Here is a 17,711-nt window from a genome sequence, read left to right on the forward strand (position 1 = left end):
AGATAAATGCACAACATCTTAATCTTAATGTAGCACCTATCTGACTTTATTATTTTAACTTAAAGAAACGATTAAAGTAACTTTGCTGCGCACAAAAAAATGTTAATACTAAATTGTTTTAAATATTGAAGTAAATTTTAACGGACTAAATTTCTATAACTAAACTAAAAAATTATATTGTAACAAAAATGTATAACAAGTAAACTGTTAAGATGTGTCCCCTGCCGGCAGCTCGGGGTCAAATTATTAAGATGTTCCCTTAGTCGTGCAAAACACTTTGGAAATTTAGACAATATAATTTCACTATTTATTTGTGGTTTTCGAGTGGTTTATATATAACAAGCAATCAAAAAGAATAACTCAGCTCCGTTAGCGTCGCGATGCAGTTCAATGCTCAGACTGACTTTTTCCTTTCTCTTCAGCAGTACCGAAAGCTCCTTTGCCCAAATTCTCCGCAGGTATTGGGCGCCGTGGGGCCAGATCGTGAATCTGAACCTGCCGTACGCCAATGGTAGACCATAGCATTAAAAGTGCCCTGAGAGTCCTGAGCTATACCTAGAATCTGAGAGGAGACAGAAAAAGAAATTGTGTGCATAAGCGTGAGCGACTAGAGCCGCTTTGAGGGAGACTATTCTTGTATCGGCAAGCGTCAGATCTTCGCTACCGAACGCTTCAGCTGTCCTTGCTGACCCGGGTGAAGATCGATAATCCTTCTGAGCAGCCACTGCGATGTTGGGAATCTGTCGTCCTTGACGAGTACAAACTCGTCCAACCTTAAGTTTTCTGAACTTTGGGACCATTTTGGACGCTGCTGCAAAGAGCCAAGCCAATCCCTACTCCAGCCGTCCCAAAAATGGCGCAGCATTGATTGCCAAAGCAGAAACTGCTCCCTAAACTTGGAAGAGGCTGGTTGGTATTCTGTGGGCGCAAACATAGAGTCGCCGATTAAGAAGTGGGCTGGAGTGAGCACATCTAAGTCATCCGCGTACTGCGGCCTTGAGTTAAGGCACGCTTCTATGCTGACTAACACCGTGGTCATCTCCTCGTAGGTAAGCCTTCGATCCGCGATCACGCGCTTGAGATGGTGCTTGACCGACTTGACGTTGGCCTCCAAAAGCGCACCAAAGTTAGGCGACTGAGGCGGACTAAAATGCCAAGTGAGTCGTAGCTGGGACCACTTCGGAGCGATGAGCGTCTCATAGTCATCGCGGAATTGCTTCACCAAACCTTTGAGCTGACTGTCTGCTCCCACAAAATTGGTGCCGTTATCGCTATAAAGATCTTGGACCATCCCTCGACGCCCAGTAAACCGTTCGAATGCCAGCAGGAAGTGCTCCGTGGTGAGCCCGGTTACCAGCTCCAAATGAACTGCTTTCGTTTCGAGACAGATGAACACTGCAATGTAGCCTTTGTAGGTGCTCGACCCCCGAATCCGCGCCGCTCTGAGCTCAATGGCTCCGGTATAATCGACTCCTGTAGTGACGAAAGGCATCTGCGGCGGGTTTACCCGGTGAAGAGGCAGGTCTCCCATGAGCTGCGACGAGGTGGTTGGGTTGACGCGAAAACAGCGTATCGCTGGCGCGTGTGAGCCAAGGTCAGCTGCGCACCTCCGTGAAGCGAAGCTAGGTGAGAATGGTTAATAACCAGATCGGTAAAATGATGGGTACTGGGCAGAATAATAGAGTGGCGCCTGTTCGGCGGCAACGCAGAGAACCCGTAAAATATCCTCCACCAGAATGGGCGACAGTCGCAACAGATTGCTCTGAGAAGGAATCCGCTTTGAGTGTCTTACGGATTGAAGGTCCGCCGCGAACGATTCCTTCTGAACCATCCGTACGATGCAAAACATGGCGTCGTCGAGCTCTGGTATGCTCGAGGATCCTGCGCGTCGGCTCGGCTTGAGCGAAGCGTTGATAACAAAACGCCTTAGGTAGGCGACCACTCGAACGGCTCGACTATACGTGGAAGAACGGGCGATAAATGAAGGGACTGGAGAGGCGTGGTGGATCCGGAGCTTACCCGCTTTCGCATCCAACGCTGGCTCGGACGGTAAAATCGAGATGGGAAAGTGCTTCGGCCAAGAATCTCGCTCACGCGACAACTAGCCTCCACCACAGGGTAAAGTTCTGCAACTCCTTAGGTGCCAATCCTCTGGTCTCGCAGTCCACTTGGTTTTTCTTCGGTACCCAAGTGCCGCCATTGACTTGGGTCAGAATGGTCCAAGATGAATCCGACTCGGTTGGCCACAAAGGTCTTCCACCATTGTACGTCTCCAGTCAGCCAGTGCAAAACGATAGTGGCGTCCGTCCAAAAGAAAGTCTCCACTGGAACTCCGCCAATTTGAACCACTGTGGATAACCACCTGACAAGCTTGACTGCCAGTACTGCTCCGCTTAGTTTCGTCATGGGTATGGTTAACGGTTTGACTGATGTGACCTTTGCCTTGGCCGCCAGCAAGGTCGTGTCGACGGTCTCGTTGACGTGCTCGACTCGCAGGTAAACAGAGGCAGCATACGTCGACGACGACCCGTTGCAGAACGCATGCAGCTGCACAAAGGCTACGGAGGCCGGATCGTACTCAGTCCACCGACTGACGGCGATGTCCTCGATTCCTGGGAGGTCAGAGCGAAACGCTCGCCAACGCTCCAGAAGCGCTGCTGGCACCAGTGAGTCCCAGTTCAACGACACCTGCACTCCCTCGCTGTTCGCCACCTTGACGAAAGTCACCTCCTTTAAAATGAGCTTTCCAATTATGATGACCGGAGCTATCAGACCTAACGGATCGAAAAGACGCGCGATAGCGGCTAGCAAGGTCCTTTTCGTCGTGCAATCTGGAAAGTCACAATTCATTTTAAACTTGAAACAGTCGGAGTCTGGGAGCCAATACATCCCCAACGCCTTTACCGGATCTCTTTTATCCCAATTTAAAGGCGTCTGGCAGCATCGATGCTCCTGTGGAACAGAGCCTGGCAATCGCGGATCGTTACTCGACCATTTACGCAATTCCGTCCGAGCGATTTTATAGCTCCCACGACCTGCACCCGCTTCTCGTCCGCATCCTCCATAGTGTGTCGTCCACATATATCTCCTTCTTTAAGACCTCGGCAGCCCTTGGGAAAGAATCCTTCTCGTCCTGCGTTAAGTGGTGTATGACTCTAATGGCTGTGTATGGTGCGGATGCCGTTCCGAACGTCAGAGTCGACAGCGCGTGTGTCTTGATGTTTCCATCCTCCGCCCGCCATAAAATCCGCTGATATTGCGTGTCCTCCGGGTGAACGTCAATGCAGCGATACATTTTTTGAATGTCGGCTGCAAAAACAAACATATTTTCGCCAATTGAGAAGCATTGCAGACATGTCGTTTTGGAACGGGGCTCCAGTGAATAGAACATCATTTTCGGAGGCGTCGAACATTATCCTCTGCTTCTGCTTATAGACGGCATGATGGGGTAGCACACAAGACGCATGATGTATTCCGGCCGGGTGCGTACACATAAGCTGCTCTTGGATCCTTCCGCGACAGCGACTTGTCCCAAGGTGAAATACTCCTCAATGTCCTCAGTATACTGTATTCCTTGCACTGGGCGTGCCGCATAACGCCGTTCGAGCTGGAGAAATCGGTTAAGGGCTTCTTAGTGAGATCGTCCCAACACGATGTTGTGATCCATATACCTCTTAAAAGGGAGGCGCACCACGTAGCGTCCATCCGTTCGACGGGAATGCGTTCTTCGAAAGAACGATTCGCACCACCGATCCTCATCCGTACGAGCCGTCCGCTCTGGTACGGTCTCGATCTCGAAAAAAACCCTTGAGAAGCGCCTCCGCCTCGGAGACTACATGATGGCAACGGATCTGGGTGGAGCTGGTCGAGTCGGCGGGTTGACCTGAGAGAATCCATCCCAGCTGAGTCTGTTGAGCAATTAGCTCCGTAGGACTTCCTATTCGCGTACCGGACAGCATGATCTGCGCGATAAGGTCCACTCCCAAAACAAGGTCAATCCTCTTTCAAAGGTAGTACTCCGGATCCGCTAGCGGAAGTCCATGAATGTGGGTCCATCGTTGCCATGAGAGGCTTGTGCAGGGCAGCAGCATAGAGACCGTGGCCAACACGTATGCCGAAGAGACGTCTAACGAGAAACAATTATTAGTGCTTAGAACCTTGAAGTTAACCACGTACTTGCTCCTGGACTCAACCCCTTGGCCTACTCCGACAATGGACGTTCTAAAAAAAATTTTAATTGAAATGTATTAGTCTCGTCAATACCTATCGATTGATCTAAAAAAAGTTTGCCACGCCCACAAACTTCAAAAAGTCGTAAGTATGAACGCGGATATCTCGGAAATTATTAAAGATAGAGAATTGGGGCTTCAGATTTACATTTCGTAGCCTTGTACGCAGCGAATGTGTTTCACGCGAATATGCCACGCCCACAAACCGCCCAAACCTGTGGCGCCCACAATTTTCATGCTAGATACAAATTTTAACTGGAATGTATTAGCCTCGTCAATACCTATCGATTTATCCAAAAAAAGTTTGCCACGCCCACTCAAACGCCTAAAAGCCGCCTAAGCCTGTGGCGCCCACAATTTTTGTGCTGGAAAAAACTCTTAACTGAAATATATTAGTCTTGTCAATACCTATCGATTGATCAAAAAAAAGTTTGCCGCTCCCACTCTTATGCCCACAAGCCGCCCAAACCTGTTGTGCCCACAATTTTCATGCTAAATAGAAAATTTGAGCTGAAATGTATTAGTCTCTTCAATAACTATCGATTGACCAAAAAAAAAGTTGGCCACGCCCACTTTAACTCCCATAACGCTTAAATCTGTCTGCCGCCCACATAACCATATATTAAGATCGGGAGTCGGTGGCGCATTTCAATCTCGCTTTGCTGCTTGCATATCTCGATTTCCCTTTTGTCCCTTTAGATGAGTAACGTATATCTGATAGTAGAGGTACTTGACTGAAACAAACTTGCGCTGCGCAAGAAGCTCAGGAATTTGCATACCAAATCCCAACTTTCTAGCTTTTCTAGTTTCCGAGTTCTCAGCGTTCATCCGGACTTTATGGGGTCGGAAACGCTTCCTTCTGCCTGTTACATACTTTCCGATTAATCTAGTGTACCCTTTTACCCTACAAGTAACGGGTATTAAAACGAACAACGGACCGGCCGAAATTTGTCTCTGCGAGCGCAGAGTGCAGGCAGATTATAAGACAAAGAAAGAGAGGGATATCTCTGAATATCTGCCTCTCTTTTTTGCACGACCGTTTTCGTAGTCATTCTTCTACGATGCGCCGACTTCTCTGCTGACGTCAACAGCAGCGGCCAGAATTTTAGGCACAAATAAAAACAAAAATCTTTTTGCCGTCTGACATTTCCCTCCGAGCCTACTGCAGAACTGAAGAGTGGGCACAAGAATGCAAATCAAGTGAGCGAGATGAAAGAGAGGCTTATTGCGATGCCGCTGATATCAGAGCTTTGACTATGAGTCGTTAATTAATTGCTGTGGCTGGCCCGACAAATATATTATTATGCTACAAAATAGACTTCTGAATTTTTAAACGTACAGGGTGGCTGATGAAAGCCGCTACCAAAAAAAATTAAATAACTTTTTTTCTATTTAATGAATCTGGTTAATTTTTTTTTATTTTGTAGATTGACTTTTACATTTAACAAAAATGGATAACTGGGACACTGAAACAAGAATTTAGATTGTCCGCCGCTATCACGCACTGGAGTCCGTAGTATCGGTTCAAAGAGAGTATAGGCGCACGTTTGGCGGCAATCCTCCGAGCAGATGGACCATAATGAGACTTGTAAACAATTTTGCCAAGTCAACAGAAGACCTTAACATCGAAACCCTTCAGTTCGAACGGAGGAAACAATCGCTGCTGTAGCTGCTGCCATACAAAACAATCCACGTGTTTCGACAAGAAGCTTATCTGCTCAAATGGGTGTAAGCAGATAGTCATTACAGTCAATTATGCAGAAAGATTTGGACTTATTCCCATATAAAATTCAAATGGCCAACAAACTGAACACTGCAGACTTGCCGATTCGCTTGCCAGAAGATGCTACAAATGGTGGAAGAGGATGGAAACATGTTGAACTGTCTTTTCATGTCTGACGAGGCCCATTTCGATTTAAACGGCAACATAAACAAACAAAATTGTCGAATATGGAGTGCTTCCAACCCACAGATACTCCATGAGACGGAATTGCATCCACTTCGTGTCACAGTGTGGTGTGCATTTTCATCACGCTGCGTTGTCGGGCCCTACTTCTTCGAAGAAAACGGTCACATCGTTACGGTTACTGAAGACCGTTACTTGAGCATGTTGAGAGAGTTTTTCTATCCAGAACTACGCCGAATAAGAATTTCTTTCAACTCTGTGTGGTTTCACCAAGATGGTGCAGCTCCTCACATAGCCCAACCTGTTATGACAGAATTGCGACGAAAATTTCCCAATAAGTTGATATCCACATTCAACTCCAAATTCCGTTGGCCACCCAGGTCGCCTGACCTTACTGCACCTGACTTTTTCTTGTGGGGTTATTGCAAACAGGGAGTCTACAAAGCAAAACCAACAAATTTGAATGAACTAAGGCAATCCATTCGAGAAACAATTGCGGCTACTCCTGTCTCAACTCTCCAAGCAGTAATGAACAACTTTTTGGTAAGATGCCGCACATGCATCAACGAGCAGTGGGGCATTTAATTTTCATTATTTTAAAACTAATTAAGCTATATTTAATAAAATTGAATGAGATTTAACATGAATAAAAGAAAACTGAATTCCATACACTGAAAAAAAAATTATTTGAGTTTCTTAATGTAGCAAAATTTATCAGCCACCTTGTATATGGAGTTAAAATAACATGAACGGAGAATGCAAAATATTTCCTTGATTGAGGTACGTCGGCTACTTCCGAGTTGCTCTGCGATCGTGATTTCAACCTCTATTGTGGCATACGTTATAGCTAGCAGTCAGCCTGTGCGTTGGCGTTGGGTCTATGATCATATCAATGATCGGGCGCCTTCAAGCTTCTGCATGTATACATTTTGTTGCGGTCAGGTAATGGAAAGGTGCGCATGCTCGGGTAGATATTGTGCCCTGCTTAAGACATATTTATGAGCCATTTGTGGAAATGAAAAAATCTTAGATAATTCACGTTCTGGGTCGGAAACCAAAATGTGTGTTTGAAAGTATTCGCACACTTTTATTGGGGTTTTTTAAATTCTTAATTAGTTTAACAATTACAGGACACATCATTCTCAAATACAATCGAACGTGTTCCTCTAAGATATTAATCTTTGAATATTTTACGACATTTCACACGTATCGTTGAGATTGAATTTCAAAAATGGATTATTAAATTCCATTATCACGAGATCGATGTTGCCAGCACGCCTAAACAAAACAAATAAATGGCATTTGGGGAATTTCATCTAGGGATGTGACTTATGAATCCGTTATCGTTGGCTTTATTCATAAAATATATTGTTTATTCAATCGTTTTATAAGTATCGTATATAAAAATATTGTATTTGTAAGTAAATATACTTAAATATTTTATTTAAAATTTGTTTGTCTGCTGGAATCACCATTTATGCAGTGTAAGCATCAGTTCCGAAGCCATTGGCTATCATTTGCTGGTCAATCCAATCTCGTGCCAAAGCTGTATTGGCATAAGCTGCTGGCACTTCATCATTGCAACCAATTCCCCAAGCAACTATACCACTCTGCTGATATCGGTTTTCTGATGTAATCCCGATTGGACACGCTAATGGAGCTCCACCGTCACCTTGGCATGTATCAATTCCACGCTGCCCACCTGCGCATATAAATGACCTATCCAAGGTAAATTTGGGTCCAAGTCGAGTACTTTTAAGCCGCGATTGACAAGTATTAAATGCCACAATAGGCAAGGGCACACGTTTCATTATGACACTATATTTTCCAAAAGAACCGAAAACATCCTTGCCCCAGCCTGTGGAAAAACATGTGGTAGATGGTTCTGGAATAGCTTCTTGCTGTGGTAAACATATGACATTAATGTGATCATCCAAAACAACGCGCTCACTTAAAACTATAAGAGCAAAATCATTAGCTATGTTTCTGCTCTTGTATTGTGGATGTTTAATGACCGTTTGCACTGTTCTTTCTTGATAGGGTAGACGCTCTTTCGTTGTTTGTGTATCCCACTCTCCTGCACGGACAATAAAAGTTCCTGGTCCATGCGCTTCAACACAGTGTACCGCAGTCAAAACCACTCTTTGATGTATTAGTGATCCAGCACAGAAATAGCTTAGGTTTCCGAAGTGTAATAAAGCTACTGTCCATGGAAACTCGCCAAACCCAGCTTCATTTTGCGTCACCCCAGAAAGAGCAAAATCTAATCCACCTGTGTTGCGAACACCGCAGCCTCGTGGTTGGTTTGGTCTTTGATTTAAAGGTGTGGGATTTAAGGTTACATTACGCGTCTTATTATCCGCACAACACACGTCTACCGATGCAGGACATACCGGATCATCGGCGTTAAATCGAATATCAATCACACCAAATCCATCAAATGACCCGTCCTCAGTCACACTATTCGTTGACGGGTCGCACATATAATAAGGTACACAATTGCAAGATGTACTTTTGCCACTAATTGAGTTAAAGACTTTCTGTGTGCTTACGTCATCTAAAGGCTCAGGTGTAACGACTAATCCAATTCCGCTGATTTGTGACGCAAGACTGTTAGTTTTAGTGTTAAATATTTCTTCAATGTTTTTCTGAGCGTTTAAGTTTTGTTGAGGAGCAGGCGCTGAAGGAGCTACTGCTAGGATCGCCAATAACGCGGTCATAATACTTTTGTAGCCAATCATCTTAGTCTGCAAAGAACAACAATTCATTACTTTTTTTGTGGCATGCGGATTTGGGTTACTTGATACTAGCAGTAAAATAAATGTAATACTTTAAGTAGCTATACAATAAGTAAGTCACTGTGGACGGCAGTCCACCCATTGAAGAACACTTTCTGTGTGCTAAGGCGACTGCTATACATATACATATACAGCTGTGTTCATTGAAATAGCAGTGCATACGACCTGCACGTATAAAATCGAAAAACACTATTATAAACACAACATTGAAACAAAACTTAAATACAACAGTTTTAATTATTTATTTTTAAATAATTTAGGTGTTTTTTCCTGTTGGGTTCTTAAATATTTTAGCAAAAATGGATAATAACAAAAAAGAAAGACTTAAATATGGTGTTCATAGAAATAGCAGTCCTAAAAGAAAAATATGATAAAATTCAATATGGCTCATAAATAACTTAATTCTACTAAACATCGATTTGATTACGACCAAATATTTTGTAGTATGGCCTTTATTGGTTATTACAGGCTAACACCTTCGTGGCATGGAGTCCACCAAGTTTGCGGGAAATCTGACCCCTTTCCTTCTGCACAACTTGCCAAAGCTGCGGCTAAGAAGTCGGGAATTTCTTGGCAACAAAACGCTTATGTCCCTCGATAAGTTCTCAATCGGATTTAGATCCGGGGACTGTGCTGGACTCGACATTACGTCAATTTGTTTTTGACTAAACCATTCCTTGGGCAATTTGTTGGTGTGTTTAGGATCGTTGTCCTGCTGAAATGTCCATATTAACGACATTTCATCATCAGTATACGACAGAATGACGTTTCTCAGTATATTTACATAAACATGTTGGTCCATGATCTCATCGATCAAACGTATGGGGCCCACACCGCTGTATGAGAAATTTTCCCATACAATGATTTTAAGGCCACCTGCTTAACGGTCTTGAGATTTTGTTTTGGGTGGTACCCGGTGTATGGTGGCCGACGGACATACTATTTTAAACCTGTTCCACCAAAAAACACCAGCTAAGACTCATCTGTCCAAAGGATTTATCGACCCTTTGAAAGTGGATAGTTCAAGTGGGTTTTGGCAAACTTCAACCTGTCTTTAGGGTGTCTTTTACCAAGTAATGGCTCCTTTGGTGGACTTCTAGCATTCAAATTTTCATCGAACAGACTTCGGAGAATAGTGTCATCCCTGATTCCTAAGCTCAGATCCGCTTTTATAGTCCTACAGGACGCAAAAGGATAAGTTTTGCTGAAGCGCACTTTACGAACGTCCTCTATAATTGTGGTTTTCCGTATCGCATAACGTTTTTCGGGCTTCGGTTCATAGTTTATGGCATTGTAACCCATATTGGCTGTACATTTTAAGGGACACTGAATATATTGAAACGTTTTGCCTTCCTTTCTAAGCTCAATCAATTTTTCCTTTCTCCCTTGAAGCACTGAGGTCCTCTACCCACTAAAGATAATTATACCCGTTACTCGTAGAGTAAAAGGGTATACTAGATTCGTCGGAAAGTATGTAACAGGCAGAAGGAAGCGTTTCCGACCCCACAAAGTATATATATTCTTGATCAGGATCACTAGCCGAGTCGATCTAGCCATCCGTCTGTCCGTATGAACGCAGAGATCTCGGAAACTATGAGAGTTACAATACTGGGATTACGCACGCAGATTCCTGAGATTCCTGCTCAGCGCAAGTTTGTTTCAGTAGAGTGCCACGCCCACTCTAACGCCCACAAACCGCCCAAAACTGTGGCTCCTACAGTTTTGATGCTAGAATAAAGATTTAACTGAAATGTAATGTTCTCATCAATACCTATCGATTGACCTAAAAAAAAGTTTGCCACGCCCTCTTTAACGCCCACAAACCGCGAAAATCTGTGACGCCCACAATTTTTATTGTAGATAAAAAATTTTAACTGAAATGTATTGGTCTCGTCATTACCTATCGATTGATCAAAAAAAAATTTGACACGCCCACTCTAACGCCCATAACGCTTAAATCTGTATACCGTCGGTAGGTGGCGCATTTTAATCTCGCTTTGCTACTTTCATATCTCTATTTAGCTGAGTAACGGGTATCTGATAGTCGAGGTACTCGACTATAGCGTTCTTCCTTGTTTTTGTCTATAGTTATAGTGTATTATGGTTCGATTTATAATAATGGTCTTCATTGAAACCCATTTTTACCAAATTACAAAAATTTTCGGGACTTTTCCTGGAAGAAAATCAAAAACTGATATTTTAGTGAACAGCCAAAATGTTGTGTCCGTGTGCAAAAATTTGAAAGAAACCCAAAAACAGACCAAATCTAATGGGGTTTTTGCTTGTTTTGTTTCTCTATGATCCATTCTACAAAAGAAATGTACTAGCGATCAACTAATGAAAAGGACTATGCTAATAAACCGTTATATAGTTTCGCTTCTGTCGCACTGCTATTTTAATGAACAGAGCCACAGAACTTAAAATAGTTTTTGTCTTAGGGTCTTCATGGTTTTTTAAAATTTATTCTGTTAATTCTTATCGATATTTCACTAATCGAACAGTAATGTATCATACGAGTACATCGTGAACAGGTAGCGTACTATTTTTAAGCTCCTTTTTACTAATCATGATGCAAGAATTTGTGCACCATGAATAGTAACCATGTACTCGTACGTTCAGTAGCACTATCGTAAGAATTCCATCAGTGATATATGGTATTTGGGGAAAAGTTTGTAACAGGTAGAGGAAGCGGCTCCGACCCCATAAAGTAAATATATTATTGATCAGCATCACTAACCGAGTCGATCTAGCCCCATGTCCGTCTGTCCGTCCGTCCGGATGAACGCAGAGATCTCGGAAACTTTAAGAGCTAGGCAATTGGGACTTGGCATGCAGATTCCTAAGTTTCTTACGCAGCGCAAGTTTGTTTCAGCAGGGTGCCACGCTCACTCCAACATAGCGCCCAAAACTGTGGCTCCTACAGTTTTCAATACCTATCGATTGACCGCCCACAAACTTCAAAAAATCGTAAGTATGAACGAGTATATCGAGGAAACTATCAAATATAGAGAATTGGGATTTCAGACTTAGATTCCGTAGCCTTGTACGCAGAGAAAGTTTGTCACGCGAATATGCCACTCTAACGCCCACAAGCCGCCCAAACCTGTTTCATCCACAATTTTCATGCTAAATACAAAATTTGAACTGAAATATATTAGTCTCGTCAATACCTATCGATTGATCCAAAAAAAGTTTGCCACGCCCACTCTAACGCCCATAACGCTTTAATCAATCTACCGCATAACCATATATTGAGATCGCGGGTAGGTGGCGAATTTCAATCATGCTTTGCTGTTGCATATCTCCATTTCCCTTTGGTCCCTAAAGCTGAGTAACGGGTATCTGATAGTCGATGTACTCAACTATAGCGTTCTTCCATGTTAATAGTTAATAAACTATTTACTATTGCAATAACAAAAGACACACATCACGCGAACCTTACTATGTTAGTAGTGGCTTAACTATTAAACAAACAAAGCAAAAACAAAAACATTTATTCAATGGTGAAAGTCGCCATTGATTTTACAAAAAAAAGACTAAGCTTTTTTAATACTAAAAAAAAACGGCATTAGGAATAGAAAAATGTTTGCATTGTAGCAATGTTGTTTTTCTAAAAACAAAAAACGTAACAAAAATTTTTTAAAAATACTTTTTAAAAAAGCATAACAAAATTCCGCGCTTTATATCAGCTTCAGATTTAAGAAAATGTTCTTTTCTTAAGAAATTGTTCCTTGGAATTTAGAAAAAATCTCCTTTAATCGTAAAATAGGCCTAAGTAGGAAGTAGCCTAGGGGTCTGTCGGCTGTTTATTTTACATATGTTATTGAGGCTTATAGCCCCAAGTGTGGGTTCAGTCCAACGGCGAACTTGAAAGTTCACTGAATCCATAATCCATAAACACCCAGAATAACTCCGATTCCCAATTGGAACTGTTTTTTTTTTCATTATACAGTTGTGGCAACAAAAATAACACCAATGTGTAGGCAATTGCTCTTTGTGCTACAAAATGTTCACTTTTTGCAATGTTTTTATTCTGATTGTAAGGGTAAGTAGGGTTACATATCTATTATCTAAAATAAAAGTGGTTACGCGCATAATGCGGATGGTTTTTAAGATTTCGATACATTTATCAAAAAAGTAGCAAAGTTAAGCGGCAAAAAAATAGCACTATTAACGGTTTTCGTTTTAAAACTTCATATGCTCAGATTTTTTGGCTGTTTTTCGTTTTGTTGCATTAAGAATAAGTACTACTATTTGAATTGGTAAAATAATGAATAAAATAGTGTTCCCAATGGGTCATTAAGCGCACTGTAATGATAAAAATATATGGAAATTCAAAAAGCTAATTTATAAAGGCAATGCAAAAGGTAAGTTCGTCAAATTCTTTAAAATAATGATTAGTAGGTACCTAAAACAAGAACACAAAAGAATAGCACGCAGTGCGAAAGCCGCAATGACCCCATAACTGTTAAAAAGTCAGGTGCATGAATGCAAGTAGGTCCCGTTTAAACCGCCTATCAAGTTGAATATTTTTTTTTTTAATATTTGTAGGTACATAAAAAGTTGAATGTAATGTACATAAACAAAAACTATGCGCTTGACGTCAAAAAAAAAATTTTCCCTGCAGAGCATGGGTGAATTTGAAGGACGAGTTTTAAATAATGCCCACAATAAAAGGAAAACTCTTTTATGGTCTGGCGCTTGAAAATTGCTTATGCTTAGATGAAAAAGGCTTAAATTCACATCAGATAACCTACAAATCCAAATTGAATCCCCAATTCACATTTGCAAAGAATAATAATGATGAAGCAAGTATCATGGTATGGGCATATTCTCTTACTATAGTGATGGTACCATATCATAATGTGAACCCATAGAGGATCAACATGTTAACTTTGATAGCTCAGAAATTATGATGCAATTTTATTCGTAATACAAAATTAATTTATTGTGGAAGCTTTACCACAATTATAAACCAAGAAAAATCTGATAGAGAGTCGTCTAAAGTTTCAAACCCTTAAGCTAAATCGTATAATGGGGACCTTTCAAGAAAAAAAACTGCCCTTGAGCTATTTTGAAATAGCCACACAACAATTTCGTTAAGAAAGATCCTGGTGTCTAGTGATGTATAAGTACATACATTTCAATCAAAAAAATTTTTCAAATCGCTTTATTTTTAAGTTTTTAAAGACTTTTCTTTAAGTGGTGCTATTTTTGTTGCCGCATAACTTTGATACTTTTTTGATAATGTAACGAAATTTTAAAAACTATCCGCATTGTGGGAGTAACCACTTTTATTTTAGTTAATAGATATGTAACCCTACTTACCCTTACAAGCAGAATAAAAATATTGCAAACAAGAAAGGAAGTTAACTTCGGCAAGCCGAAGCTTGTATACCCTTGCAGTTATATTCATTAAATTTAAAAATACAAAAAATGATATTCCCAATTGTATATGTCAGAAAACACCAAAGCTATAATTTGTTTCATATTATTTTCCCACCAATTTTCCGATCGTTTCTATGGCAGCTATATGACAAAGTCGTCTGATTTTGATAAAATTAAATTCAAAATTCAGAACTAATTTAAAAATGTTATTTCCAAGCGTAGGAGGTTATTTGTTAAAAAACACGAAAGCAATAATTTGTTTCATATTATTTTCCAAGCAATTTTCCGATCGTTCCTATGGCAGCTATATTATATAGTCGTCCGATTTTGACAAAATTAAACTCAAAATTCAGAACTAATTAAAAAATGTTATTTCCAAGCGTAAAAGGTTGTATGTTAAAAAACACCGAAGCTATAATTTGTTTCATATTATTTTCCCACCAATTTTCCGATCGTTCCTATGGCAGATATATGATATAGTCGTCCGATTTTGATAAAATTTAATTCGAAATTCAAAACTAATTAATAAATGTTATTTCCAAGCTATGGAGGTTATAAGTAAAACAAGGAAGAACGCTATAGTCGAGTACCTCGACTATCAGATACCCGTTACTCAGCTATATGGAGATATGCAAGCAGCAAAGCGAGATTAAAATGCGCCACCTACCGGCGGTATACAGATTTAAGCGTTATGGGCGTTAGAGTGGGCGAGGCAAATTTTTTTTGGATCAATCGATAGGTATCGACGAGACCAATACATTTCAGTTAAAATTTTTTATCTAGCATGAAAATTGTGGGCGTCACAGGTTTTCGCGGTTTGTGGGCGTTAAAGTGGGCGTGGCAAACTTTTTTTTGGGTCAATCGATAGGTATTGATGAGAACAATACATTTCAGCTAAAATTTTTATTCTAGCATCAAAACTGTAGGAGCCACAGTTTTGGGCGGTTTGTGGGCGTTAGAGTGGGCGTGGCACTGTGCCGAAACAAACTTGCGCTGCGTAAGAAGCTCAGGAATCTGCACGCCAAATCTCAATAGCCTAGCTCCCATAGTTTCCGAGATCTCAGCGTTCATCCGGACGGACAGACAGACGGACAGACGGACAGACGGACAGACGGACATGGCTAGATCGACTCGGCTAGTGATCCTGATCAAGAATATATATACTTTGTGGGGTCGGAAACGCTTCCTTCTGCCTGTTACATACTTTCCGACGAATCTAGTATACCCTTTTACTCTACGAGTAACGGGTATAAAAACACAAAAGATATAATTTAAAAAAATTTTTTTTTTCGATTGTTTCTATGGGAGGTATAAGATATAGTTGTCCGATCCGGCTGGTTCCGACTTATATAGTACCTGCAAGAGATATACGACTTTTGGAAAGTCTCAGCCCGATAGCTTTAAAACTGAGAGACTAGTTTGCGTAGAAACGGACGGACAGACGGACAGAAGGACATGGCTAGATCGACTCGTCTAGGCATGCTGATCAAGAATATATATACTTTATATGGTCGGAAACGTCTCCTTCACTGCGTTGCAAACTGAAATCAATATACCCTCGTATAAAAATGACAATTCTGTAGCACAAAGAAGAATTGCCTACACATTGGTGCTATTTTTGTTGCCGCAGCTGTATATACATTTCTCCAAAAATTTTCAACTAAAACAAGCGTGTCAATTTGTTCCCCTTTAACTTTAAAAATTCCTTCTGATTTCACGAACTTAAACTTGTACATTGCATTGGCAAGCTTCTGTACCCTGACTAAGGGCTATCATAAAAATGTTAATAGCTTTCAAGCTTCACAAAATGTCAAAACAGCATCATTTCGTTCATATTTTAACCGATTGTTCCTTTGGGAGCTATGCTTAAAATATATAAGTCCGTATGGTGAGTTAGCAGAATTATAATACCCTCAGGCAGAGCACAAAAATGTGTTTTGAGGATGTGGTTCTACCGGAACAAGACAAAAACGAGTGCACCCGTTGAATAGCTGCACATATGTACATACATATATATAAGTATTAACTGACCAAATACTGACCAATACTGTCTACATATGTACATGTCTTTTGGCTATTATTGACTCGTTATTATAAAATATTGATTATTTGTATAGTGGTAAATATTAATAAGCTGCAAAATGTAACAATATTGAACTTTAAGAATTACTATGTATATAAATGCGGCTGGTTTCCTTTAGTTGCTCTGAACACGAATAAAGCTTGCTGACTACTGCCGACGAGGGCTTAAGCCGAATAAGACACGTACATTTTCTGAAAGTTTACATATGTATGTATATACAGATGTACACACGAGCTCAAAGCTTGCAGCCATAGTCACAAGGTTGAATTGGTAATTAATAAAGAAAACTTTAGTGATAAGAACTGAAACCCATGCTTATAGTATAAGTCGACACATGTACTTATTTAACAAGTTTCTTAAAAACAGATGACCCGAAAACAAGAAATGAAGACAATTTCGGCATTTTCATACAGCAACTGAAACTATATTTTCGTTATTATTTTGTATCATTCCTTTGCAGCTTTGTTTATTTTTTAAACATTTATTATTATACCCGCTACTCGTAGAGTAAAAGGGTGTACTAGATTTGTCGGAAAATGTGTTACTAGAACAAGGCGTTTCTGACCCTTTAAAGAATATATATTCTTGATCAGGATCACTAGTGTAGTCGATCTAGACTGTCCGTCTTTATGGCAGTCTGTATGAACGACGAGATCTCGGACCCCATAAAAGCTAAATAGTTGTTGTACGGCATGTACAGATTGATTTAGCAGTGTTCTACGCCCACTCTAACTCTCCAATAATGCTAAAATTCGTTTATCACGCACAGTTCTCATTATTTTTGAAAATTTTATATAAAATTTTTATACCCGTTACTCGTAGAGTAAAAGGGTATACTAGATTCGTCGGAAAGTATGTAACAGGCAGAAGGAAGCGTTTCCGACCCCATAAACTATATATATTCTTGATCAGGATCACTAGCCGAGTCGATCTAGCCATGTCCGTCTGTCCGTCTGTCTGTCCGGATGAACGCTGAGTTCTCGGAAACTATGGGAGCTAGGCTATTGATATTTGGCGTGAGGATTCCTGAGCTTCTTACGCAGCGCAAGTTTGTTTCAGTAGAGTGCCACGCCCACTCTAACACAAACCGCCCAAAACTGTGGCTCCTACAGTTTTGATGCTAGAATAAAAATTTTAACTGAAATGTAATGTTCTCATCAATACCTATCGATTGACCCAAAAAAAGTTTGCCACGCCCACCCTAACGCTAATAAACCGCCCACAAACTTCAAAAAATCGTAAATATGAACGTGGATATCTCGGAAACTATCAAAGATAGAGAATTGGGATTTCAGATTTAGATTCCG

The 17,711-nt window shown here is 40.9% G+C and overlaps 3 protein-coding genes across 4 annotated transcripts; all 3 read right to left on the reverse strand.

Annotated features, from left to right (window-relative positions):
* Nucleotides 1–649: 649 nt before the first annotated feature.
* On the reverse strand, nucleotides 650–1,831 carry LOC139352824 (uncharacterized). The gene is made up of 2 exons (XM_070995459.1): nucleotides 1,668–1,831; nucleotides 650–1,607 (listed from the first exon to the last, which is right to left on the reverse strand). Exons 1-2 carry the CDS (start codon nucleotides 1,829–1,831, stop codon nucleotides 650–652), a joined length of 1,122 nt encoding a protein of 373 aa, XP_070851560.1.
* A 305-nt stretch (nucleotides 1,832–2,136) lies between these two features.
* LOC139352825 (uncharacterized) lies at nucleotides 2,137–3,065 on the reverse strand. Its single transcript, XM_070995460.1, has 2 exons — nucleotides 2,993–3,065; nucleotides 2,137–2,831 (listed from the first exon to the last, which is right to left on the reverse strand). The coding sequence occupies exons 1-2, from the start codon at nucleotides 3,063–3,065 to the stop codon at nucleotides 2,137–2,139; spliced, it is 768 nt and encodes a 255-aa protein (XP_070851561.1).
* A 4,416-nt stretch (nucleotides 3,066–7,481) lies between these two features.
* Nucleotides 7,482–16,619, reverse strand: LOC139353268 (phenoloxidase-activating factor 2-like). 2 transcript variants are annotated; one of them, XM_070996940.1, is made up of 2 exons: nucleotides 16,492–16,619; nucleotides 7,482–8,882 (listed from the first exon to the last, which is right to left on the reverse strand). In XM_070996940.1, exon 2 carries the CDS (start codon nucleotides 8,874–8,876, stop codon nucleotides 7,611–7,613), a length of 1,266 nt encoding a protein of 421 aa, XP_070853041.1. In that variant the 5' UTR covers nucleotides 8,877–8,882; nucleotides 16,492–16,619; the 3' UTR covers nucleotides 7,482–7,610. The 2 variants fall into 2 exon arrangements, with proteins under 2 accessions (XP_070853041.1, XP_070853042.1); XM_070996941.1 differs by having other exon boundaries at nucleotides 16,364–16,498.
* Between the last annotated feature and the right edge of the window lie 1,092 nt (nucleotides 16,620–17,711).

Source organism: Drosophila suzukii, chromosome 3 (genome assembly GCF_043229965.1).
Source record: "Drosophila suzukii chromosome 3, CBGP_Dsuzu_IsoJpt1.0, whole genome shotgun sequence".
Taxonomy (NCBI): Eukaryota; Metazoa; Arthropoda; class Insecta; order Diptera; family Drosophilidae; genus Drosophila; species Drosophila suzukii.